The 26,654-nt window shown below is 37.0% G+C and overlaps 1 protein-coding gene across 1 annotated transcript in view; it reads left to right on the forward strand.

Moving 5' to 3' along the window:
• The window catches only part of ITGA1 (integrin subunit alpha 1), a 73,370-nt gene extending 49,911 nt beyond the window's left edge, over positions 1 to 23,459 (forward strand). The window contains exons 12-30 of the mRNA XM_075526442.1: positions 556 to 698; positions 2,001 to 2,144; positions 3,577 to 3,831; positions 4,264 to 4,394; positions 5,824 to 5,987; positions 6,176 to 6,312; positions 7,300 to 7,410; positions 7,969 to 8,054; positions 8,258 to 8,393; positions 9,385 to 9,465; positions 11,241 to 11,317; positions 12,017 to 12,106; positions 13,160 to 13,262; positions 14,769 to 14,882; positions 16,526 to 16,630; positions 17,780 to 17,884; positions 18,749 to 18,841; positions 20,365 to 20,481; positions 21,253 to 23,459. Of these exons, the coding sequence (XP_075382557.1) occupies positions 556 to 698; positions 2,001 to 2,144; positions 3,577 to 3,831; positions 4,264 to 4,394; positions 5,824 to 5,987; positions 6,176 to 6,312; positions 7,300 to 7,410; positions 7,969 to 8,054; positions 8,258 to 8,393; positions 9,385 to 9,465; positions 11,241 to 11,317; positions 12,017 to 12,106; positions 13,160 to 13,262; positions 14,769 to 14,882; positions 16,526 to 16,630; positions 17,780 to 17,884; positions 18,749 to 18,841; positions 20,365 to 20,481; positions 21,253 to 21,297 (2,237 nt within the window). The 3' untranslated portion in view covers positions 21,298 to 23,459. The remainder of the gene's footprint in view (positions 1 to 555; positions 699 to 2,000; positions 2,145 to 3,576; positions 3,832 to 4,263; positions 4,395 to 5,823; positions 5,988 to 6,175; positions 6,313 to 7,299; positions 7,411 to 7,968; positions 8,055 to 8,257; positions 8,394 to 9,384; positions 9,466 to 11,240; positions 11,318 to 12,016; positions 12,107 to 13,159; positions 13,263 to 14,768; positions 14,883 to 16,525; positions 16,631 to 17,779; positions 17,885 to 18,748; positions 18,842 to 20,364; positions 20,482 to 21,252) is intronic.
• The last annotated feature ends 3,195 nt before the right edge of the window (positions 23,460 to 26,654 follow it).

The following is a 26,654-nucleotide window of genomic DNA, read 5'->3' on the forward strand; positions in this document are numbered from 1 at the left end:
GCAGAATGCCATTAGCTATTTTTTTATATCTCAAGTTTGGTAAAGTCATTTTAAATTTAGATCCTATCCTCCATAATACTTGCAACCCTGCCACAGTTTTGATTCATCTGCAAATTTTTTAAATCTTCCTTCACACAAGTTGTTAACTTGTTGTTAATTTAAAAAGAGCTAGGTTCAAAATGCCCCCGGAATCACATTTGGAAAACTCCGACAGTTTGACAGTGAGCTGGTGACAACTGTTCTTTGAAAGTAGTTTTTCAACAGCTATTCACAAGTTATTTCATCAGCACCATCATATCACACACTGTGTGAGAACAGCAAACTGAACATGACTCACCAGCCTGTGAACAGGTTTAATAACACAGTGGTGCTCATGACTCTAAGACTGTAGGCAAATACACATCCAGCCCTTTTAATTAACTCTGCCACTATGCTCTAGCATAAATAGGGCTAAACATCTAGTTGTAGAATAGGCCTTAAAAAGGCTCTGAATCACAGCAAGTATTTCTGATGCATTGTGTGTGTACTGCATCTTGACTTCTCTCTGCTTCCTAGGATATACTGTGAATTCAGCATTGACACCTGGACGCATACTGTACATAGCAGGACAGCCACGATACAATCACACTGGCCAAGTTATCATTTATAAAATGGAAGGAAGAGAGGTACAAGTGCTTCAGAGGTTAAATGGAGAACAAGTAAGTATGCATTCATGATTAACATATGAGAGGAATATGGCATGAGAAATAGAATGATTTCAAAAGAGAACTCTGCGTCAGAAGAGCAAATGAAACTGGGAGTTGTAAGCAAGATCAGAAGGAAAGGTTAGGTAGATGTTCTGGTATAGTAAGTAATGGAAAGTGGACTCTACAGTAGTCAGAGATCCTTGGAAATTTTCTCTTTGAGTGTTAAGCCTTCAGCAGTGCCAAAGTGATTGTAGCCATCTCTGAACTTGCAATTTTCTCTATCTGCTGAGTGGAAGGTGTATGTCACTGGCAAGAAACGGGCGTGACAAGCAGGATTCTGTGCAAGAGCATCAGCTGGGATAGCATGAAATATTGAATAGCTGCTTGTTATATTGAGTAGCAGCTCACTGAGAGCTGTTCCTGCAGGAAAAAAACATGTAATCACATAATTAAAGATGGTAGTATAATATTATGCACGTGAGAGTTGAAAGACCTGCCTACTCAGGTCTCCCCAGGCTGAAGTACAAGCTCCTTTCAGGAGAATTCAGGTTACCTAATTTTCACCTATAGCTGATGTCTGCAACTCAGCTAATCAATCAATCCTTTTAGAGTCAATGAAGGAAAGTAGGCATTTTTAAGGTTTGAGGGGTCTGACCTACTTGAAACATCTTCTGTGACATGAGATGCATCTTGCACTAGAAGGGACTACTTCTCATGTTGAGTGTAAAGGAAATGCAGGGTGTCTATCTTAGCTGTGAAGTGAATGTATTCCACACCTTGTACCCAGTCTATGAGTGTATCTAGCTCTTTGCCTAGATCTTGTTCCTCTGCCTCCCAAGTAGCAACTTGGGAATTTTGGAGACTGCCTGCACTGTGTTGTCTCGGAGCTTTTGTCCACCATCCTGCCTTTTTCCCCTGGCAAGCCTAAGACCATTGATTTTTCTCCTTCTATGTATTATTGTTGGGACTGAAGAGGAGACTAGCTTCCCCAAGACATTTCTATTCAAATGCTGTCTGAAGAGGTCCTACTCCCCTTAGCAGGTAGAAGGCACCATTTGTACCTTTCAAACTCAGGAGAGTTGAAAGTTGAATGAACCATTCTTAAACAAAAAAATCTGACAACAAACCCTAAAACAGAAAGCAAGCTTCAAAGGCAAACAGACAAAAAAGATCTTCTAGGTAGCAAAGAAAATTTCCGCCTAGTGGTTAATGTTTGGCATTGTTGTAAGCAGCCGTAAAACAGGTCTCTGTATAGGAAATGTTGCATGACATTAACAACTCTGTCTCTGATTTATACCTTATATTTTCCTGCAGATTGGGTCATACTTTGGGGGTGTTATTACCACAATTGACATCAATAGGGACTCATTTACAGACCTTCTTCTTGTTGGAGCGCCTATGTATATGGGAACTGAGAAAGAGGAGCAAGGGAAAGTATATGTTTATAGTCTGAACAAGGTAAGGATGATGTTTATTGACCAGAAACAGAACATGCTCCTTACTGTCTTCATATCCTTATGTTAAAGAAATATGATAATTTGAGCTGGGGAAAATGACCTGTTGAAAACAGAGAAACATGATTTTGACAATTGAGAGTATAATGCAGATTATTTTTTGAAAACTTTCGTCTCAAACTCTTGTCTCACCTTTTTTTTCTAACAGTGTATATTATATAGGTAGGCACTATATCCTGTAAGCTACAGTATGACATAGATGCAAATTTATAGGATTAATTTTCCTATCACATTTTCTTTTTGCTTTCATGGATTAGGGAACAATAGGGCTCATCCATCCTAAAAGTGTGTGCTCCAGTATCCTTGTGACTTGCTTACCAACTTACAGCTAAACTCCATACATCCAACAGCTTTTAAACATGTCACTACTAGATTGAGGAATATACCAGCTACACCTCAACTTAATTTGATAAGTCTCTCCTTCCAATGTCTGTGCATACTTTTTCTTCTTCTTTTATTCTTTTAGTCCTGCACCATTGTGTATCATTATAACAGTTATCAAAGTACGTCCTAGCAATGATGGTCTCCTAAAATACTATCCAAGAAAAGGACCTGAAGAGACTGGATCTATTTGACAAGGAACTCTCCCAGTTTCTACATGCATGTTGCTAACAACAAATTGCTGGTGAATAGGGTTGGCGAGAAAACAAGAATTCCATGTCCTCCAGTAATGTGAGGGTTTGAAATTTGTTTTTCCTGTGCTTCCTTTTATCCATTTCCAAATAAAGGAGACACAGCAACTGCTTGCTGTTGCTCATCTCTAACATGGAACTCATGGGGCCAATCTCTTGGAAAGATTGGTTACATACTATACTGTATATGTGTGTTTGATCTAGGATGCACACTGGACCAGAAGAATATATATATATATACACGTTAGGCCATGGAGTATGTGTCTACTAAGGACAGAATTCAGTCTATGTAAGAGAAATGCTGTCTTTTGTTCTGGAATAACAGTATTGCCATCTGTGTTTCATCAGAAACTTGGCTTACTTCTCAGATTAAGAGAATGCCTTTAGAGAATGCCTAAGAGAACTCTTTACACTATCTTAAGAATGAAGTGGTTTACTTACAATAACATCCAAGTATTTTTAAGATACCATGCTTTCCTGTGAACCTCTAACTTCAAGAAATATGCAGAAGCATTTAGATGCAGAAAGAGAAAGAGCAAGAATGTCTTTCCCACCCAGTGCTCAGAAAGAACATTTGAATTATAGTTACAGAATCACAGATTCTACAGTGCACTCAGTCACTAGGAATAGGATGTAATTGTTTCATTTAATTCATCAGTTTGTCTTCTGGACAGGAGCTCTTAAAAGCCTGCATTGCTAAAATGTTGATGGAAATCCACGAACTCTAAATCTGTTCTTTCACAGACAAAGTTTGAATACCAGATGAGTCTCGAACCTATAAAGCAAACATGCTGTTCGCCATTAAAACAGGACACCTGCAAAGTTCTTAAGAATGAGCCTTGCGGTGCACGCTTCGGGACTGCGATTGCTGCAGTGAAGGATCTCAACCTTGATGGATATAATGACGTTGTAATAGGTTCTCCTTTAGAGGATGATCATCGGGGAGCTGTCTATATTTATCATGGCCATGGCAACACAATCAGTAAAAAATATTCACAGGTATGAAGTAAAACTTTACAGGTTGGCAGCCACTGTAAGTGTATGTAGCACAAATCCTGTTTTCCTGTGTCTTCCCAACAGAATCAAACTGTGACTTCACTTGTCATGACAGCTGCTTTTTTAAAATGCTCTGTACTTTTAAACTCAGTCTGATTTAACTGAATTTGACTCTTAATAATGTTAGAAAATATATTTGCAAGTTTTTATTAGAAACCTTCTGAAATGTTCTGTACAGCCAGAAAAGTAGATATTTTGCAATTTTGAAAATTTGTAGTGTGTTCATCACCATGGTAACCCATTTAGGAGTATTGTAATGAAAATTGAATATATTTAAAGAGTCTAAAAGCCATCTAACTGCCAACAAATGCGTCTTGAATGTTCTTATAAAATCCTTCAATATGCACTGCATAAACCTCTTAATGCTTTTCACAGCGTATTGCATCAGGTGGAGATGGGGAAAAAGTGAAATTTTTTGGCCAGTCTGTGCACGGAGAAATGGATTTAAACGACGACGGGCTGATTGATGTCACCATTGGAGGCCTTGGTGGGGCTGCCCTCTTCTGGTATGGATACTCACAGCAGCCGTCAGGCCAGAAAATAACCATTTTTCTTGGAATACCAATGTAACTTGCATGCACTACTGTTTGAACTGTTGTGAGGATACGGGTTGCATCTCATGCTTTGACACTGGCTGTGAATCTTCATATTTTCATGTCTCTCTGGAGGAACGAGTGTAACACTTATTGGATAACAGTAATAAATATAGGAATGTTTTAGAAACCTTGTTAGTGTAGTATGAAGACCTTGTCCTTTTAGACCATATTCAAAATAAAAACTGATTCCACTTGTGTGGAATCCACACTAAGTAAAATAGCACTAAGTAAAATAGAAAAAAACCTAAGTGTTCTCTTTTTCACAGTATATTGCCTGTTATCTTATTAGCAATATCAAGGACAGATTCAAATGTAAAGGGGTCACTAAGAAAACTCATTTGACTTCCTAATAAGAAAACTCTACTTTGACTCCCTACAGAAAATCTTGGAAAAATTTAACTAAACTTGCTGGTTAACAGTGAATTCATTTTCTTTACAAAAGAGCATGTTTCAGATGGCATAATGAGCAATATATTTTTTAAGCAGGAAGAGAAAAATACCAGTAAGAGAAATAAACAAGGTAACATGTAATCCCTCATTTCTAAAGCACAACTAAAACCGTTTCTCTCTCTGATAAGGCAATTGCTAAGCCAGGTCCTTGCTGTCCCTGTCCTGCTGTTCCACCGAACTCACCTGCTAGGTGACCAAGTTTGTCAGCTATCCTCAAGCTGCCAGCTTCTCCTCACCTTCATCTGGTAGTTGGTCTTTCTAAAAGCTCCATGTGTGAACACAATGAAATGCCCCTTCACTGCATTGTTTAGATCACAAATCTGAAGAAAGCTATTTTGCCAGCTCAATTTTCTGCTGGTTTAGTACATCAGCATCTCCATCTCGAGTCCAAAAGGGAACCCAAAAGGGAGCCAGAGCAAAGGGAGAGGCAGGAATGCGTTTCAGGGGCAGGGGAGAAGCGGAGTTAAAGTGAAGCAAATTGGTAGTGATTCTCGGACTGTTTATGTACCCATAGCCTAAGGGATGGCACACTACCCTCCAGCTCATGTATAATATGTTCATCCATGGATACCCTTGAGGATGGGCCTGAGCCTTCAGTCTCTTTTAGAATGGAACTGGCTGTACAGAGTTGCGTAAATGCTTTTGAAAATATATCCTTTCATCTGGTATTGTTTCTGAAACAAGTACAGCACTGTGGAGAAACCCTGTGACCATTTTGGCTGTAATTTATTGTATACTAGTACAATGTATAGAGTGTATAGTTAATTATTTGTCTAGACCATCAGATATGTGTATTTTAATATTGAATGTTGCACATTTTGTAAGTTCATTCTTAAGTTAAAAAAAGTTGCTGCTATTATTTTCAAGGCACTTTCTCTCTTTTGTTAAGGTCTCGTGATGTGGCTGAAGTAAATGTTTCCATGCAATTTACACCCAAAAGCATCAATATCCAACAACAAAATTGTCAGATAAATAAAAGAAAAACAATATGCATAAATGCCACAATTTGTTTTAAGACCAGACTAAAGTCGAAGGAAGATAGATTTGAATCTAGTAAGTAGATAAGCACTAAGCTATGGAAACTTTACGCTATAAAACTGCTATGCTCACATTCATTTATTTCTCCAAAAATGGAATGCAACTCTTCTAAATTCACTATTCCAAGTACATTTAAGATACTGGGGAAAAAAAACGTGTAGAGGCAAATTGGTTTGTAATATTGATCTCAACTTTCTCTGCAGGTCTGCAGTATTGGATTACTCTTGACTCACAAAGGCAAATATCTCGAAGCTTGTTCACAGAAAGCCATGAGAGGAAAATGCAAAAAAATATAACTATCAAAGGTTCAGAATGTATTAAACATAACTTCTACATGTTGGCAAGTAAATCATTTAAAGTGTTTTTCTCATGTTGACATTATAATAACCCAAATGTATTCCATTAATTGTAAATGGGACAACAAAATCTGCATCCAGAATTAATCTTAAGAAGTGTACATAAAATTTGTCTACTACTTAGGATTTATGTATTTGTATATGTATATAGATATAAACTGTTTACTTATATGTACAGTCTATTTACCTTTGTCTCCTTGTTTGTGTCCGTCTTAAGAAAGAGCTTAACACGCTTAGTGGAACCAAGCAGCTCTCGTGGTTAGTAGTTTAGGTGCATTCAAAACTCAGCAGGAGCACATGAGCTGGAAGTCTAGTTTGCATATTGGTGCAATTCCTCCTACTAAAATAAAGTAAAAGAACTCACAAATTAGGTTTGGGATAGAGAATACTTATTCACTGCGAAACAGAAAAATAATTAGCAAGTGTGAGTATGAAATTGCCCAGATTGTAACTAATGTGCAGAGTGAACAGAGGTCTATATTATAAGCTACTCACATTTAAAATGTTCAGTGACTTCACAGTTGTATCATAATTCAAAACTAATCATAAATGTGCCCAGAATTTGCTTGAATAGGCAATACATCTCCTAACAGCAGGCCTCGGTTTGACTTCACACCAAGTGATACCACTGCTGTTCATCTTACTGATCCTTTAAACACAACTAAAAGAGGAAAGTCTAGGAGTTGACTGTTCTGAGACATTCTTAAATGAAACTGTGTTGCATGCGCTCAGGCTACGTGACATTTTTGTGATAAGATGAGATACACAAAAACATTAGTAGATATTTATAAGGATTGGCTTGCATATTAAATGCTTTACCATCAATTGCAAGCATTCAAATGCTTCTCTAGCAAGGATGGCGACAGTGTGACTGAAAAATATTTTACGTCAGCATTGTTTGGGTTTTTTTAACCTCCTTAGATATTAAAGTGAATGTCCCTAACAGCAATTTTGTTTTCTTTATGTTCTAGGATAAGCCTGACTTTCAGGACTCTGTAAAGGTTTTGCTGGAGTTCAATTTTTCTGACCCAGAGAGTGGACCTGTTCTTGATAGCAACCTGCCAAACTCAATATCAGAATATGTAAGTCAGCAAGATTCTGTATTAATAACCAAAGTATTTAAGGTAAAATTCATAGCCCACACAAGAACTGAACATATTGTCCACAAATTGGTTAAAGAGGGAGGGTCATTGAGCCTGTCCAGAAGATGCTTCCTCTAAATGTCTTTAGGAGTGAAAAGCTTGATTCAGTGTGCTTGGGAACCAGCCTGGGGTTTTAAAGCTGTTCAGAGGTAACTGAAGACAGAAGAGAGTACAAGCAATTTTATTGTCATTTTTTACACAGATAGAGCAAGGGAATGTTAGTTATATACTTTGATGGTGCTTGGCATCATTCATACATCTACTATTGCCTCTTTTTCTAATCTAGATGAATCACTTAGAAGGGAATGAGTAGAAAGGTTATGTTTCATCTATGCATTTTACAGGATATTGGCATGTTTAACTGATTAATATTAGGGAAGGCTTCTTTGATTGTCAAACAGAAGACCTTATATAAAATTAGATAATGAATTAAAATGCAAGTATTTAATTTTAATAATAAATGTAATAAAATTGAGAATAAAAATACTATTGTTGCAGATTCCTTTCACAAAAGATTGCGGAGCCAAAAATAAATGCATTTCAGACCTTGTTCTGAATGTAAAAGCAAGCATAGCTGGAGACAGGTAACTACACTGGGTTTATTGTGTCACTTGATATCTGTACACAATTTCTATGTAAATTATAAATTCTGTAGTCTAATAAGATAATGCTGTGGCATAATTTCCAAATCAGAAACAATATAGTCTGGACTCTGAAAGAAGTTCCTTGTTATGTTAAAAACAGATTCAAAAGTTAAGGTGTCCAACTTTCTTACTTTATTTTACAGCTCTTCTCCATTCATTGTAAAGTCACGCAATGATAAGTTCACCATCCAGCTCTCTGTGAAGAACAAAAAAGACAGTGCCTATAATACCAGAGTTTTGGTTCAGTATTCTCCAAATATTATTTTTGCTGGCATTGAGGTAGGAATTTTTCACATTATCACATTTATCATGATCTATATTGCTAGAGACATCTGAGGAAGCCTTTTTATTAAGCCTGAATTTCGCTGCTCTGGATGATCTCAGTTGATTGGAAGAGATTCCTGGGAGTGCTGTCCTGGCTTATCCCTCTAAAAGAGTATATTTATTTTGACCTGAGTGGACTTTTGCCTAGAATCCGTTAACTACAGATGAAAGTTTCACAATGATACTTAGACAGTAAGTGCCTGCATCTTAGATGAATGTCAGCACCATGAATCTTCTGTACATCTGTAGAGCCAGAAATGCCTTGTTATTCATCAGTGCAGCTCCTGAGCCTCTAGAATTTTCTTTTTGCACATGTATAGAAAAAGTACTGTCTTGGTAGGGCAGCACAGATCAGTGCCTGCCTCATCCCTACCTCAGACAGCATTTCCAAAGTAGCTGTTTTTCTGTCTGCCTCAGCAGATATGCTACAAATTCATCTCAGTTCAGGTGGGAAACATTAGGAGAAGTTTGTTTTCAATCAACAGTCCTGCTGTTGCACATTAGGAGAAGTCAGGGATCCATAGCACTGTTGCTGACTCTGTGGCAATAATTTATGAAGTATGAATGTCACTTTTATTGCCAAGTTAGGAACACCTTTACAAAATTACATGTAAAAGCTGTGTACTTATACATATGTTGATCTGCTAGACCCCATGACTAATTTTCATCATGTCCAGTTTGTATATGATTGCTAATGTTCCAAACACTTTCACTGGAAGGGAATAATGGCTACTAATTGATGTAGATGTCCATAGCTGGAAATTGTTTTGCAGAAGTTGTGGCTTCCTATTTTTGCTCCAGTTCAGTTAAGGCTTTGACTCTTATGAGTCTTCATTTTAACAATGAAAAGCGGCAATGGTATATATGTTCAACAGGCCCTTGACGCTTAGTCAAAATTTAAAAAGAGTTTGCACAAGGTCATGATTTCACTTTCTTTTTCCTTTAGGATATACAGAAAGATAGCTGTGAATCTAATCACAACATCACCTGTAAAGTGGGATATCCATTTCTAAAACCTGCAGAAGAGGTAAAAAGTCCCCCTGCGTGCAAGTTCTCCCTGTTCCATGTTGTTTCTAAGGCCAGGGCAGTCCCTATCACCTCTGAATTTCTTTTCTCTTGAGTTCACCCCAAAACCTGTCCATGCGCGTTTCCCACGCTATCCTTGATATGAATTGCACTGAGCCAGATAAGAAAACATCAGGTCTTCAGTACCTGGGCAGTCAGCTGTGGTATGTGAGGAGGTAAAAGGTGCATATTACCGTCCTTGACACTGTCAGAAGGCAAGCGGCACACCTGGCCAGAAGGGTCTGTCTCCAGACGTATAGGGTATTGGTTAGGATATACTGATAAGACATTAGACACTGTGGTGTTCCACAGGTTGGAGCCTATGACTTCAGTTATTTTGTATATAAAATTTAATCAGATGGTTGAAAAGAGAATAAGCTGGTATGTGGAAATGCTAACTTGGATCTGCCAAAGCCAGATCTTAAAATCAAGCTCCAGCTTGAAAAGCTCCAGTGATAAGTCTGTATCTCCTGCTGGAATAGAGAGGGAGCTTTAGCTAAACTTAGCCTTTGAAAATATGCATTTAAGCCTCACTTAAATAGTTCTGATATTGAATTGGGAAATATCAAATTGCATTCAGATAAGACCACCTGTCTTTCCTGGCAGTTACTTGTCTGTTCCTCTGTCATATCAGGTCTGTATTGCAGATGCATAACGGAGGGAGGATCAGGAGAGATGTCCTCTTACATTGCCTCCCACATACGCGTTCCAGCTTGTGTCTTGGACTTGTAGGAATTAAGTCAGCTGTTACTTTCTTGCAGCCAAATAAGCATACTACCCAATGCCAGTGCCCACAATGCTCCATTCCCAGCTTTACTGGATTTTTCACATTTTCACTTCATGCTTTGATTGTTAGTTTGTCTGTAGCTATAGATCCTTAAGTTTAGAAATTTCATATTCTCCTTTGCATTCAGAATTCGATTAATCTCTGATTCACTGATAAGCATCCCTAATACATTCCTTTTTAAAGCTTCTTCCTGGCTTTTTTTTTAATATGAAGAATATCTAAGACAACTTTCTCCGGGTCACTTTGTAATAGAGATTTGTACACATTAAAGGAAAAATAAAAGTCTGAGCTGAAAAATCCTGTAGAGTAACAAATAGTAAAACTTTTGCTTCATATAAAATTACCCTTAAGTGTCAGGATATGAAAAGGGACGTGTTTGGGACAGTGTTCCCAAAACTTGTGTAGTGCCAAATTGTGATAGATTTGCCCTAGTTATCATGCGTAGGGAATTTTTGTGAGACCTGTTAGTAATTTATTTACATTGTAAACATTTCTGTTTGGTATTCTAGGTGTTTTACTATATTCTAGCAGCCTTCCATAGGCAGCTCATCTCCACTGTAATTGCCAGGCTTTGAAGTCAGGCTTTGAAGCTTTGTTTCTTCTTCACTGGAGAAAAAAAATGGTTTTGATAAATTGCTTGCAAGACCAGTTGGTTTCTATTAAGAATTACTTAGCTATGTATTTTTAATATACTATATAATAAGTTTCACTGAGGCTTCTCAGTTCTGAAAAATTGAGGCTTCTGTTTAAGAAGTGATAACTATTAGATTTCCTTCTTGGTTGGGAGAAATTCAAAAAAGCAGATTCATTCATAGAAGAGTATTAAAATGTGAATAGGTATTCCACAGATAAAAGTAGTAAAATTTTGCTCATTTTTCATCAGATCAAACCTACAAGTGTGCTTTTATTTTTTTGTTCTTTTAAAATGTGTAATGTATCTCTCCAAACAGATTTCCTTCAAAATATCATTCCAATTCAACGCATCGTATCTCTTGGAAAATGCCACTGTTCATGTATATGCAACAAGGTTAGTTGCAATCATTGCTTGTTTTCCTTCTGATTTTTTTTTTCTTAGAAAGCTCTACAGCTTTGTGTTTCACAGTAAAACAAGGATGACTTTCCTGAACTCAGAAGTGGTTGAACAATCTGTAGAGCTGGCAGCTTTACAGATGTACTCGGTCCAGCAGTGGACTGAGTGGACTAAATAAATAGCTGTTTGTCCTTAGACCCTGAGAGTCACAAATGAGTCATCATTTCTAGTAGTTTACCATCAGAAAAGGTTTATTCTCTTACAAAATTACTGCATACTTTAGCATGAGTCACAGTTTATTCTAAACAAAAAGGTCTGGTCTTCAAAGAGCAAGAGCATTGCAGAAGTTGTCTGTGATAAAGGAATGCGCTTGCCCTCAGCATTTGCTGTCCCTGCAAAATACAGGGATGGTGTGAGACTAGTGACCCTTACTTGGTCCATTTTCCTTCAGTCAACTGCAGTCTGTAATTTTAACAAAGACGCATCTCTGAGCTGGAACTAGTGTAGCACTTAACTTTTTAGTTACTGGAAATAGTCTTTTAAATTTATTTTTAGGAGATCGTAATTAACTGGAAATGGGTCTTCATACCCAGAGCTGTAGGTATTTCAGTTTCTTAAGATCCTTTCCCACCTAGTGTTGCATGTGCAGATGACTATTACACTCTGATCTGAGTGACAAATGTTGTTTTATTTTAGTGACAGTGAAGAACCACCCGAGACCTTAAGTGACAACAGAGGACACGTTACAATTCCAGTAAAATATGAAGTAGGATTAATATTTGTAAGGTATTGATGCTTCTCTGTACTTCTATTTGCTAGCACAGTAGAGAGCAGGTTGTTCAAAGAGAATATAGTACTGTTTTATTGTTGAGCTGTGGTCAGTTAGTATGTACAAATGGCAGCTTCTAAGCTCATGAACAGGAAGCCCAGGCTTCACTGAAAAGAGCAGTTACATGAGATAATGGAGCAGTCACTTTCTCTATCTTGCTGTAGCTCCGTTTTATCTGTTTAAATTTGAACTGCAGTTTGCAAGTACACCAGCAGCTTTTGTTGATTTTTGTACTTTGCTCTATTCATTCAAAGGCGTTTCAGGTACATAAGAAAGCAAATACTTCCAGCTTGCTGATGGCCATGAGTTTGTATCACTATAATATTGCATGGTGTGGTGTTTGATTTCCAGCTTCAAAAATTTGCCTTAATTTTAGATTCTCAGAGGTTTGTTTTTATCAATTCAGACATAAACTTTAATGTAGGTCTTGTAGTACACTTTATTTTTAGAAATAGCTAGAATTCAGTTAAATTCTATCCCTGAAAACGATTAAAATATTATCAGTAGAGTACATTGCGTGGGTGCAGGTGTAAATAATTAAATCAAATTCATTTTCGATGCATTTCATGGTTCAAATCCAGCCTTTGTTTGTCCCATAGGGAATAAGGTTGAATTTAGGACATGCTGGTTTTATTCTCTTTTTACTTGGTTCTGTCTTTTATAGGACCCTGTCTGTTTCACATGGCAGTACTCAGGATAAGGGACTGCACAGCTGGAATAAAAACAGCAAAATCAGGCCCTGATGTATTATTTTGGGAACAATATTTGCTTATTTTGTAGTTTTACCTGAACAAAACTTTTAAAATGTACATAATAAAAAGTGAGCACTACTCAGAAAATGGATGAGTTGAACTTCAGTGGAAGTAGCAGTGCACTCTTAATTGCAAGACTAGTCCTGGAGGATTAATGAAATAATGAAAAGATGTATATTATTAACTGCTAGAGTTTTTAGGAAGTTTTTGTGCTTATTCGGGTTTGGTTTTGTTTGTTTTTTTTTTTTTAATCCACAGTGTTTTCAAAGAGCACCATGTTATAATAGCAGCAAACGATACCGTCCCTACTGCTATTAACACAACAGAGCAGATTGGGGATGAAGTTACTCTGCATTATAGGGTAAGAAACAATTAAAACTGCATAATATAGGTACTGGCTTAATCTTTTTTTTTCATTTGGTTTGAATTGCTTAATGTGATAGCCTATTACTTAAATAGCAGCTATGCAATATGTTAACCTTCTACATGGGTATTTTGTGTTTAACACTGGTTTTTTTCTTGCTTGCTTTGGAATAAGGTGAGTCAGAAGTTCTCAGAGTGGTCCACCTCCTGCAGAGTAGTTTGGGTGGGTTTTAGAGCTGCTGCTCTCGGCAGGGGAAAGAGAGAATGCACTAGTAAATGAGAATTTGACCTACGTTCTTTGCAGTTTAGAACAGATATTTCCAAAATCCAGTCAGCTTTTAAAAGGCAAACGCCATGCTCCAAGAACGTTATCTTCCTAGTGGAATGAATACTGCAAACTAAAATCACTTGGAAAAGTTATTTAGTGGACTCGAAGCCCAGCCTCAAGTTACAGTAGGACTGAACTTAGTTATCTTAAGACCATCCTTGTTTCCCAGTGTCAAATCCAAAGCTGAACAAGGGTCCCATATCAAAGGATAAAAGTCTCTGAATCAACTTTCTCTCTGTAAAAAATGAGCCATGGGAAAATTCTCACTCTCACTAAATAGCAATAGCAAAGTTTCTTTTAGATTTTTTAACCTACCTACAGTGTTTTACTCAGATACTTTTTTTAGTCTAAAAGTTCAAATCCAATAATCGCAAAGCTTTTTGTGGGTGTTTAAGACATTATTCACCTCATTTCAAAATCTTTGCTTTCTGAATATAAAAGCTGGTGGACAGCAGAGCATACCATTTATGATCTCGTAAGCACAACTCATCTCTGCAAGCAGCTTATCACAAATGAGTAGTCCGAAGAAAAAAGTTAAACACGTTCGTGAGTATTGATTAAGCTCGTTCACTTCAGAGACAGAATCACCGATTCCCCTGCCAGCAATTCCATCTAGGCATTTTCTCCATCCTTGGCCACAGCAGGCATGTTCAGAAGGAGCAGCAGCTTACAGATATGTTCTGTGATCTTCTGAGGGAAAACAGGTGAGAGGAGCAGGTGAGCAGGAGGGCTGTTGCCCAAGCACACCTGAGGAGGAACCAGCAGGAGCCACCACTGGTACAGTGGCACCTCGCCCATGTTGGGGGCGTTTTGGGGGCTTTATTAAAAACGGAAATGAATTTGCGTTAGATAGAAATCCCAGATTATGAGAGGATGCAGTAAACAAGATAACAAGAAGGAATTTATGTCAAAATGGCCCCTTTCATCCTGTTCATTTGAGTTCCTTCAATAGAGCCTTGTATTACCAAACACCACAGAAGAATGTGTCTGCTAATTCACAACGGGCTGTTCTCGGGGAAAAAGTAAGAGTCCATCACACCACTTTTCGCATAACTGACTCTGGAAACGTAAAAAAACACAGAAGAAAAGAAAAGCACAGGAAAGGAAAAAACTCACAATGAAATACCAACAAAATAAGGAAAGTACTAATCAAAACACTTTTCTTTTCTTTAATAGATTGAAAAAGGCGAACACTTTCCAATGCCAAACCTCACACTTCAGATCTTATTTCCCAATGTAACAGCAGCCAAGAACACTCTTCTCTACCTTACTGCATTGTCACATTCCCAAGTAAGCTAAGAATATGTATTTTTATGATTAATCTAAATTTGAAATTTTTGTTGTAAGGAACTGCAAAATGCAAACATTTGGGATTATGCCTAGCTTTTAGTCTAAAAGACAAGATGCTGGTGTTTTAAGAGTATGTACAGATGTGCATAAGAAGACAGAGAGATAAATTTTCTTAAAAGGAAACAAGCAAATGTAAAATGTTGTTGAACAATAACTGGACTATAACTAGGTTAATTTGATATATTGCCAAGTGATGAGAGGTCCAGACTGAGAGATGAGTGACAGAAGTTTCTTTCTTAGTTTTGCCTAGTAAGCCTCCCGTTATTTCCATTGTCAGCAGTGCTTATTGCAAATGCTCTAGTCCTGCCGTGTACATCTAGAGCTCAATCTCCTGTTCAGTCCTCTTCTTTCTGTTACTGAAATTAGCCTTCCTGCACGTCTGCTCTCCAGCACTAGCAGTCCTCTGGCTTCTTCCTTCTCTGGGGCACTGAGACATCTTGAAGGGGATGGTAGGTCATGTCTTTCAAATGCTCTTCACTGCAGTCCTTTGAGTTTTTCCATTTCACTCCTCCAGAGCAGCTGGAGGAGATCACAATTACAGCAAATCCCATGATTCCAGATCTGTAGGTATTAAAACTAGAGCTATATCAATAACTGGATGGCTGAAGAACCCAAATATCACTAAGCAGTGACCTAAACCTCTTTTTTTCAATCTTTCCCTCAGAGACACACACACACACACATGCACCTCTCTCCAAGTATTTCACTTTGAGGTGTTGCACCACTGAAAAATAAACCAAATGGTCTAAATGAAAGTTCAAGGATCATTTTAAAACAAAAAAATCCAAAACCCCCCATATATTTCACGTTTAGAATCCAAAGAAATTGTGTCTATTCTTAAATTCCTTCCCCCATTATTTTCATTCTTAGGCAGTCACCACATTTGACCCAAGTTTGCCCATAAACTTAACAAATCTGTGCTATTTCTATGGGTATAATCCATCTACCGCTAGCTACACCCTAGTGATAGTAGTGTGCCAAAGTGCACTGCAGGGGATTTGCAATCCTTTTCATTATATCAATCTGAAAGTGAATGACCTAAATGAAAAAACAAATTCCCCCTCACTGAAGACACCAAAGGTTTTCCCAGCTGCCTTTGAAGGAGCCATGGAGGTCTAGCAGTGCTCCAGCACCCGCTCCCCCTCCCTGGGCACTGCAACAGAGGCTCCTGAATCCTGCACGTAACCTGCCTGTCTGCTTGCTAAGGCAGAACCTCTGTGGATTCCTGTGAAAAAGCTATTTAAGCTCTTTTAATAGCCAACTCTTGCTGGTTCATGTAGTGGTCATCTTGCAGGAAACTCTTGTTTGCTTCTACAGATGTTTAAGTAGCTGGACAGAGTTTAGGTTAAATTATCTCATCAAAAGCTCATTTGTTTGAATAATGATACTTCAGTACCTACACCACCTGAATTTCCTATTCTGCACTCTTGCAATATGTAGTTTTATTGCATTTAGCAGTTAGTAAATATTATTAATGTTATTAAATATTAAATAGTATTGATGTTGGCTTGTTTCCAGAGCATTTTTTTGAAATAGATTGCATATTCTGACAATAAGAATAATATTTGTATTTCTGCTAACAGAATGCCATCTGCCAAACTAGTTATCCTGTAGATCCCTTAAGGATCAGCACTGGGAAACCATTTGTATTGCCAAAAATAAAAGAACCTACAAAGGATACAATTATGGTAAGCCTACATATAGTATATATATTCATCCCAGATATTAACCAAGATCTTTCAGCTGAGTACTTCTGCAATAAATATATGAAAACTTCTCTCAAACTGTATCCTATGGAAACTCACTTTGTCTTAATAGCCTGAAAAGCAATATTTATGTAGACTAGCTATAGTTTTTATTTGGCTACAACGCTATGTGGAACTGAATTTGGGGTGTTTTTTTGTTTTTTTTTTTTTTAGTTTAGCAAATATGTAAATAACAGTAGCATGTTTGACAGCTGAGTAAATCTTCACCTTCTATATTCCCATTGTAATTAATCAATAGTAATATTTTAAAAGCTTCTCATCTCCCTTGCAACTTTTTTAGACATCTAATTGAAAATATTTTCAAATGCTAGCACTCTGATCTGACAGATTTTCTATGCAACTGGTAGAAATGTAATTGATGATCCCATTTGGAAAGGATTAGCCTCTCACATTAGATGGAAGGGTTGCAAGGTAATTTTGCTGCCGTAGTTATGTTGGCATGTCAGTGGGAAAACCATCATACTACCTCCTCAGCATAGAGGTACAAGTTGAGTTTCTTGTGCAAATGAAACCATGCCATGAGAAGATTATTTTGCCATGCTTATCATAGTCCTTCACAGAGATGATAAAGGTCTAGGCTAAGCAAATGTTTCCAAAGCGTTGAACATAATTCTGCTGCCCTCCCAGCTGGCAAGTGATACTGGGAAGCAAAGTTACTTGAATTTTCACACACACATCCTGCCCTGCTTGAAAGATTCAGGTGTCCCACTATTTGAAAGGATCAAGAAACAGTGCAGAGAAGCCATAGCTGTGTTGGCAGAAACGCTGTTACAGGCTGTGCCTCCTTTAGGAGCTCTGCTGATGCCTTTTGCTGCGTACCTACAGTAACAGAGCTTCCTCAAGGCTAAGCAAGCCTGCAAAAACTGAGTCTATTCTACCACAGCATGAATATCTCAACTCGTTTTATATACTGCAGTGTCATTTTTACATAAAACAACCCCATAATTAATGTCAGTTTAGTATTGGTGTCATAGAAAGTCTATGATCTGTACATATAGTAGTTTACATGTTTTTATTTTAGTAATGTGAAAAGTTTCTTCCTATTAATTCATGCTGGTGCCTTTCAAACAGGACTGTGATACATACAGCTGCGCATCTATTAATTGTGCCCTGGTCCCATCTGACATATATCAAGTGAATGTTTCATTAAGAGTATGGAAACCTACCATCATAAAAGTAAGTAAATCCCATTTGTATTCAGAATACTCTTGGGTTTGAGAAACTTAAGCCAATGTTTCTAATGTCTATTAAAATTATACCTTTCATTTCCTTAAGTCTCCATAGTCCCCTAGTATTTGAAATAATTTCTCTTGCTATTTTAAAATTTCCTCAAAACTAAGTTACATGCATTTTATTATCCTTAAAGTAAGTACTTAGAACTTAGCAGGAATTTCAAAACACAGTAAGAAGACACCCCTTACTTATTCTGTATTGATGGTCCTTTTTTTAATAGCTATTTATGCATCCACAAATTCTAATTCAGCAGATGTAAGGAGGGGTACACAGAAGCATGCAATTTTTAAATAAGTTTTAATCTGGAAAGATTTCTCAAGTCTAGAAAGGATTTTTGATCAAAAAGAGCAGAGGAGAGAGAGGCTACCTCAGACCACACCTCTGTATTGTCTGATGGTTATAAGGACCAGGCTGTGGTTTGTTTTGCTCAGTTGATGAATTTCTGATACTGAGTTCCTGATTTGTGTCTTTGTTTTTCTCTGGAAAATAACAGGACAGGAGAGGAGATACAGCAGAATTTTAGAAAGCCTGAATCTGTCCCCGTGGCCAAAGTTTAGGACTCCAGGATTAATTAGTATTTCTTTGAAATCTCTGCTCTCTACTCTTTCAAAGCTGTATTGCTGTCTCGTAAACAGTGACATGTGTGTGCTGAAGGTGACGCACATGAGCAGCTTCACTGACTTTCACATTTTTCAGCAACTGCCAAAACTTTAGCATTAAGTTTTGCTTTCACCCTTCTCATTTCTACAAAGCTTTCTACTTCAAAATACCTAACTATAAACCATAGCCATTTCTCTCTTCTCCCAGGCAAGTATTCACAGCTTAACCCTTGTTGTGAAAGCATTACTTAGGAGTGAGAACTCATCACTGATTTTGAGAAATGACCATCAAAAACTGGAGGTAAGAACATGATAATTCATGGATTTACTCTTCATAGGATTTATTGTGCTACTGAATCATTCGTTTTCGTTCATTACTAGTGAACTGATTGTTATCTGTTGTAATGTATTATCCTACTCTAAATAAAAGTGATTTCGTATTGCAGTAGAAATGTCAGAACTAGTCAGATGATGATACCAAAATCCCATTACCTACCAGTGTACCTGGGTGAGAAGTACTGTCTAAAGTATTTCTGCCTGCTGCAGTATAAATGCTTCCTGCATCTATGTAAATTAAAAGCATAATTAAAATTCTTTTAAGGAATCAATAGTATTTCAAAAATTGTCCTGGATCATTTAAAAGTGATCTTACTTTGTACATTGTATTTTCTTTATTATTTCTTTATTTATTATTTCTTTCCCTTTCATTACCCAGAATATATATTTGAAACAGGATCTTTTATTTTTCAGCAGTTCCCTGTCATTTTTTTAGATAAGAAAGTATATAACATTATAGTAGTGGTGTCAGGTATAAAGAGAAATGTCTTTAATTTTGTTAGAGTTGTTATTTATCCTTTAATACTCTTTATTCCAAGATGTTTATAGTAGTTAATGCATTTCTTTTCTGTGATAACGTGTACATGCAGGGGCTTATTTACTACAATGTACATTTTTAAGCAAAAGTCTTATTGTGTGTTATTATTGCTAAACCCCAAAATTTAAAGCAAAGTGATATTCAGTGTGAATTACATCTTGTGCAAAATATTTTTGGAAATACAAACATCACAGGTCAACTATTAGCTGGTATTGTGTCCAGGCATATTGTATCCAGGCATTTCTTTTAAGTGATAGATTAAAATTCAATCCAGGACTGAAAACACAGCTGAGAGGCTTGCAGATAATGAGAGCTGCCTTTACAAACCAAGGAACTTCAGAATTAACTTTTTTTAAGACACAATTTCAAGTTGAATGTTTAGTGTTCAGCTCTTCAGCGCTCTTTTGAACTATAAAATTGTGTCTCTAATAAATTCTTAAGTTAAAATAATTCAAAATCCTATATGGCCATATTTACTTAAATGTGCATATTCCTTATTTCAGTTTAGTTTACACCAGATATGCCTGGTTTAAAATCAAATTTGTATCTACATAGCCTTTTACACTCATTTCATTTAATCGGTTTAGAAGCTTGTTAATCACTGCCATCTTTCAGGGAGGCAGGCATTGAGTGATGAAGAATATACTAAAGAAACTCCTAACATACACTTCAACTACTCATGGTTTTGGTCCTGTATCCTTTATAACAATGACTACTTACTTATAGCAGGGCTGACCCTCATGAAATGAATGCACTTACAAAGTGCAAGATATTATGTAAATATAGGGTTTCATGTTGGAGATTATTTTCTCAATTCCTTCCTACAAACTCCTGTACTTAGAATGAAGTGGTACCCTGGAAAATCACTGCATGCTGATAAAAGTCATGCTGCGCTGTTGATATTTTAGAAGGACAAGTTATTTATTGCCTATATTCTGAACACTTTGCAGACCATGATTAAGATTTCCAAAGAACTCCCACCGGGTACAGTCCCCTTATGGGTTATCCTCCTGAGTATCTTCGCTGGACTCTTGATTCTTGCACTGCTTATATTTGCTTTGTGGAAGGTAAGCTGCACGTCCTTGTCTTCATGAAAATAAACAAATACACTTAAATTCTCTGCCACGTCCTTCTTATAACTAGAACCTCACAGACACTAATATTATCTAATAAGTAGAGTGAAATCTTTTAGAAATGACAAAATTAATAATAACACTACATTTTTATGACATGTAACATGCAATGCTAACCAATTGAAGCCTGTATTGCCAGTATGTTGTGAAAAGAAAAATAAAAAGAGAATTTAGTATGATTAAGGGTTTATTAAGGGGGTTTTTTAATTAGTTTTGGCTGTGGCCTTTGATAACCAGGTTTTCTCTTTGTGCAAGAAATGCTAGGCCTGTGGTGTAAGTATTGCCACAAGTGGGCACTCTTCTCCAAGCTAAATATTTAGTCCATACTTGGGTTAGAAGGTTACAGTTTATAAATTTCAACATGCATAATCTCTTGAAAAATTTGACAAGTATAAAACAAAGTATTATTTATTCGATTGAGTACCAAATATTATTAAGCGTTTTAGCCTTGACATTATGTGAGGATAACAATGATTCAGCAATTGCTCACTATACATTAACTGTATTCCTTTTGTCTGCTTTCATGACATGTCTCTTTAGTTTTTCTGTTCCAGGAAAACCAATGTTGTATTTCAGTGATAAAATATTAGATGACTTTTTACTGTACTGAAAGTACTAAAATAGTAGTAAGAACCAACAGATGAATGCTACCAATATGGGTTGTATGCTTTGAGCAGTTCTTAGTCACTTTTTTCTTTCCTGCAGGCTGGATTTTTCAAGAGACCACTAAAGAAGAAAATGGAGGAATGAAGGGGAAAAAAAGCAGAAATTTTTGCTCAGGTCTGCCTCAAAAAATGTTACTGTAAAATTATAAACTTAGATGCAGTGGTCACAATGTTTTCTAAACTCTGATACGTTAAAAAAACAAGAAACAGAACAACAAGAAGCAAATCAAGCACACATGCAAAGGAATGATGCAAAGGAAGAATAAACAGCCTTATGGCATTTTGTGATACTCAAGGACATACTTTCAAGTGTTACTCATTTTTTGAGAGTAACCTAGTTCAAAGATTCTAACGTTTTTTAATATGGAAAATGAGTAATCATATTTTTATATACCTGTGTATGTGGAATCATTTTTCATTCCAAATTACGCAACAAATCAGCTTGTATGTAGCAATCCCAGTCTTTTTTATCACCTTACGATTTTCAAAATGAAAAAGCATCATTTTCAAAATTGCCTACTTACATCAGTTCTGTGAAAGGAGACTGTCAGTTCACAAAGCAGAACATGCGAAGTTTGAGAATGCACCAAATACTGCATGGTAACTGATGTAACGACAATTCAGAAGATAGAAGCACCTGCAGAATTTTGGGTGAAAATTACTGAAATACCTTGGACTTCTCCTTCTGCTTGTTTTAGCATGTCCAGCTGAACCCAGGATACTCCAAGAAAGAGATTTTTATGGTCAAGCAGACCATAAAGGATTGATTCATTAAATTACAGAACTGTTTGAACTTGAAACAGATTTTTGGCAGGCCTAAAAATGTATGCACAAAACATTCAAGCCCATCTGATTGCACACTGTACTCAAATAAGCAGGGGCACAATTGTATCTGCAAATTGAAATGTCCATATTTATGCAGAAAATGTTTAGAGGTACCCTGAAAGTTTGACTCTTGCTGTATATCTTGGAGTAGCCAGGAGGGTGCTTCGTAAACTGCCACTGTACATTTATTGTCTAGCTATTTAATCCAATGAGTTTAAAGTGTAAAAAATGATAATTAACAAAAGAGCACAGATAGGAAATTCAGCACTGGCAAGCTTCTTCTAGTATATAAGTCACACCTCATCTTTGTTACTTCTGAGTTTAAGAAGTGATGAAGAATTTGCATACTAATTAAGCACTTAACAAATGATGTTTATTTTGTGTCAAGAGTAAAAGGTTATATGAGAATACACTGAAATGTAGATAGCAAAAGATTTCTTTAAGAATTTTTTCTTTCTATTTAGACTATACAGTTTCCTCCTTTCTTTCACGCACTTGTCTTCCTTCCACAAGGATCTCTCCCTGGGGCTCTTGGGCTGTGCCCTGTCCTTGAGAGCTTCCTATATTACTTGCAGCCACACAAAATTAACAGAAGAAAATGGAGGCGTGCTGGCAAAGTGCAATGTTGCCTCAGCGTGAGACAACTCAGTATTGATTGCCAATAGATCAGAAAACGTTGAGGAGATGTACTAAGTTCTATACGATGTACTTGTTTGCAGAAAAGCTTTGCCTTGCCAAGGAAGCCAGGAAAATTTGTTCCTCCTCTTGGTACAAATGTCACTGAAGTGAAAAAAAAATCATTGTAGTTTTCCAAAAGGTTTTAACTTAGCACTGACTTTATAGTAATAGTGTAGAAAGCAGTAACATATTTTATAAAGACTTTTTTTCTTTAAGAAGAGACCATAGATTGGGTTGAACGTGCTGGCAAGTACGACTCTGGAAGTGTGCCAGTAGGTGCTTTATTGTTTGAAAGATGCTGTCACTCTTAAGTCCTTTCTGTTTAGTTCCTGAACTAGAGAGAGTAGTATTGGGAAAGGCTGAGACTTATGTGAATGCAGCAAGTCGGATTAAGTTTGAAAGTGTTTGCCATCTCTCCTTGTGTCTGTGGGAAAGGTGGTTGTTTCGTAACAACAGTCTGCTGAAGGTAGCAGCGTGACTCAGAGGAGAGGGCAAAGCCCTCCATGGGAACGCCGTGGGTGGCTGTGCTTTGCGGAGCCTGGGAGAGCCACCGAGTCTGCGGACTTGCTTGCTGTGCTCGTCTGCACGCCTCAAAGTGCACCCTGTCTGCAGGGGTACGAGGTGAGTTGCCCTGGTCCTGAGCACAAAAGGAAGACTTGAATGGAAGCAACAAAATGATGTAGAGGAGTTGTGGATAGAATCCCTGCTTCATTCATTGTGCGACTTAAATAGTCCTCGAAGGCAAAAATCCATTTGTTGAACAGTGAAGATAAATTAATATTCGCAGAGGTGTTTTCAGTCCCACGTGAGATGGAGGTTTTGTTTTAAGAAAATGTATGATTGTCCCAATTTGTTTGAAAGATTTAAATGGCACTTGTCACCATAGCATCTGAATGCCTTAGAATTGTAAATGTTTTTTCTTTATAGTATCTCTGTAAAGGCACAGCAGTGCTGTTATCCTATTATGGTTTTGTACAGGAACAGAATTATGAAGGAATTGTGACTCACCTATGCACACATAGAAAGTCTGTGGTAGCAAAGGAAATACTTATATTTATTATTATTCAGCCTGTTTGTTAACCATGAGGTCATTTTTCCTGGCTTCATAAAATTACTCGCAAGTTGTGCAAGCCACACATCATTTTTATGCAACATACTTTTATTTTGTTTAAGTGTTTCACTTTTTAGTTACGATAAGCTGTTAACCAGAGCTTTTTACTTTTCTGATGACATTTCATGTCTTATTTGAAAGCATCAGTCTAACCAAAAAATATGTCAGTAGAACAGTCTATTTCCCTAGATAAGGACTACGCAAAAATACATAAGTATTCTATCAATGCAAAGTATGTTTCAGATCAGTGTTCCATTCTTTTTAGACTTGCTTTGCACTGTAAAAACAGTAATAAGCTTCATATAACCACACTGCTTTCCTCTTTTCATGATGCTTTCTTTTCGCATTTGTCCTATTAGCAGATTTTCAATTATAGTATCTATTTAAAATATAAGTATGTAAAGGGGATAGCACTATAGCACATTATTCTTATGCAGCCTAAATTAGTAAAATCACACATAAGAGCCTTTCCACACAGTGCTGCAAGAGCAGTGTTTTACTGCTTTTCACTATATACAACAGAAAAGCCTACTGAAAGCAATATTGCAAACATCAGGAACATCTCACTGAAATTTGGCAGGCACAAAAAATATCAGAACAGCGTGTAATCTGTTTTGTTCCTATAAAAAGACACATTAGGATTGTAATATGAGTCTAATAACTTACAAGCTAAACACTTTTTCATTCAAATAAAAACGTGTAAAAAAAAATAAATTGGGTGTATAACCAGAGCTTATCAAAGGAGGGACTCTGGCCCAGCTCAGTTCCTAACTTCAGCACTGAAGTAGCTAATCTTAGAGGGAATGGACAAGCTACATTTCTATAGAAACTTCTCTGGAAAGGAGCAAGAGCTTTAACCCGTTGCTCCTGCTTCAATCTGAGGCTGTTCTAGAGGCTGTTGATCTCATATGTAGTTTTAGAAGACTTAGAAAACAGCATCTACATTAGAGCAGTCTCCCTGGGCTGCTGCTTATGTTCCTGTGCTTGTCTGGTGTCACTCTAGGTCTCTGTTATGAGCCCTTGCTACAGACACAACCACAACCGACTCCTTACCTGAGATGTTTAGTACATATCCTGTGCCGAGTCATTTTGAGCATGATGTTCCTCTTCTGCAGAGCTTGAGTCAGGGGAATCCACCTTCAACTGGAGTCAAGGGTTTTCATCTCACTTGGCACCGAGAGGCTGGAGTTAGGGGACACACTCATCTAATGAATTCCACATAGTCTAATGGTTTTAATTTCTTGAATTAACTATTGTATAGATGATGATCCTGTTCAAAAATAAAAACAGAGCAAGAGAATCAGAATGTACTGTTGCTAATTATACCACTTAACAGGAATAAGAGGGAATTTGCATCCTTTTTAAGAAAATCGCAACAGCATTTTCTTTTTCCTGTAAAATTATTCCATGTGTTTTATTGATTAAAAAAAATTAAAGAGGCTAGTGAGCTTCCTTTGTGGTTTGTTTGCTTTTCATTGATATAAGAATAATATAAAGGCATTTCAGTACCTAAAAACAAATCCATCTATCTGTCAATAGAAAGCTATTGTAGAAATAAGCATTCTTGCACAGCATAAAATCAAGGAAAGCTTGAATGTGGCCAAGCTCTCAGAAATACATTGCCATTAATTGTATGGATTCTGTACTTATAGCCACATTTGAAAGCTTTTAAGAGGACCATACGACTTCCTGATACAGATCTGTTTTCATGACATTACATACATGAAAGTTGAAGACACATTCATTCATATATTCTTCCTATCCAGTGATTTTTCTGTACAACTTATTCCTGTGACCCAAACAGTCCATTGTCTTGCATAGTTGTAAATTATTCACTTCATCTTCCTTAAAGCTCAGTAAACATTTGTATCAAAACTTCCTAGAAGGCAAAGATTACACCTTTAATATCACAATTAACTTTTAGAAAACATTACAAACCATGTAATTACTTAACTGTCATCTCACCAGAGACTGCTTTGATGGTGAATCACAGTTCTCCAATAGCAACATCCTGTCTAGTCATAGGGGAGTGCTTACCAAATGTCCTACTCTGTATATTAGAGTTTTAGATCATCAGAGTTTAGTGATCATTAGAGTTTGCTGGACATTTTCCATGGGAGTATTTCAATGAAAATCAGAAAAAAAAGTCATTTCTGTTTTTGTTTGTTTTAAATTGCTTTTCAATGGAATTAAAAAAGAACTAGAATCACTTTCTCACAGCAAGAAGTGTAATATTATGTATCATTTGCACAAAACTGGATTACAATTCACTGCATTTAGCAGAAGCAGCCCTAACACTTCACAGTTCAAAGGCAACAGCAGTTCATGCAGTGGGTGTGGTCTGAGCCCTGTAAGAATGAAGAGTCATAAATATTAAAGCACTAATGAAGTTTTAGTAACAACTAGGTGATACCACAGTTTAGACAGCACAACTGGATTCTGCTTAAAGAAGCCATCCTCAATGCATTCATGTTTTAATTACAAAGACTGAGGGCTGAGACCCCAGAGATATTGGACTTTGCTCATTCAGTCAAAAAAAAGGGTGAGAAAAGGACCCTCAGGCAGATTTTTCTTCTGACTCTAGTATAGTGGGGCATAGTGCCCCTTTACTGCTTTTCCCCTGTCGTGCACTTACCCTTCTGCCCTTCTCCTTTTCTCAGTGTTGTAAGACTTCTCAGAAAGGACAGACATTCCTCAAGGGCTCACTGAATGTTGCACCTCCTAGGGATTTTCAAAGAAATGGGAGAAGGAGCAGAAGTATTCAAAATGGATTGCACATTTCCATCTAGTGGGCCAGTTGTCTTGGCACACTTTGTCCATCCCCTTCA

Source organism: Mycteria americana, chromosome Z (genome assembly GCF_035582795.1).
Source record: "Mycteria americana isolate JAX WOST 10 ecotype Jacksonville Zoo and Gardens chromosome Z, USCA_MyAme_1.0, whole genome shotgun sequence".
NCBI classification, from domain to species: domain Eukaryota; kingdom Metazoa; phylum Chordata; class Aves; order Ciconiiformes; family Ciconiidae; genus Mycteria; species Mycteria americana.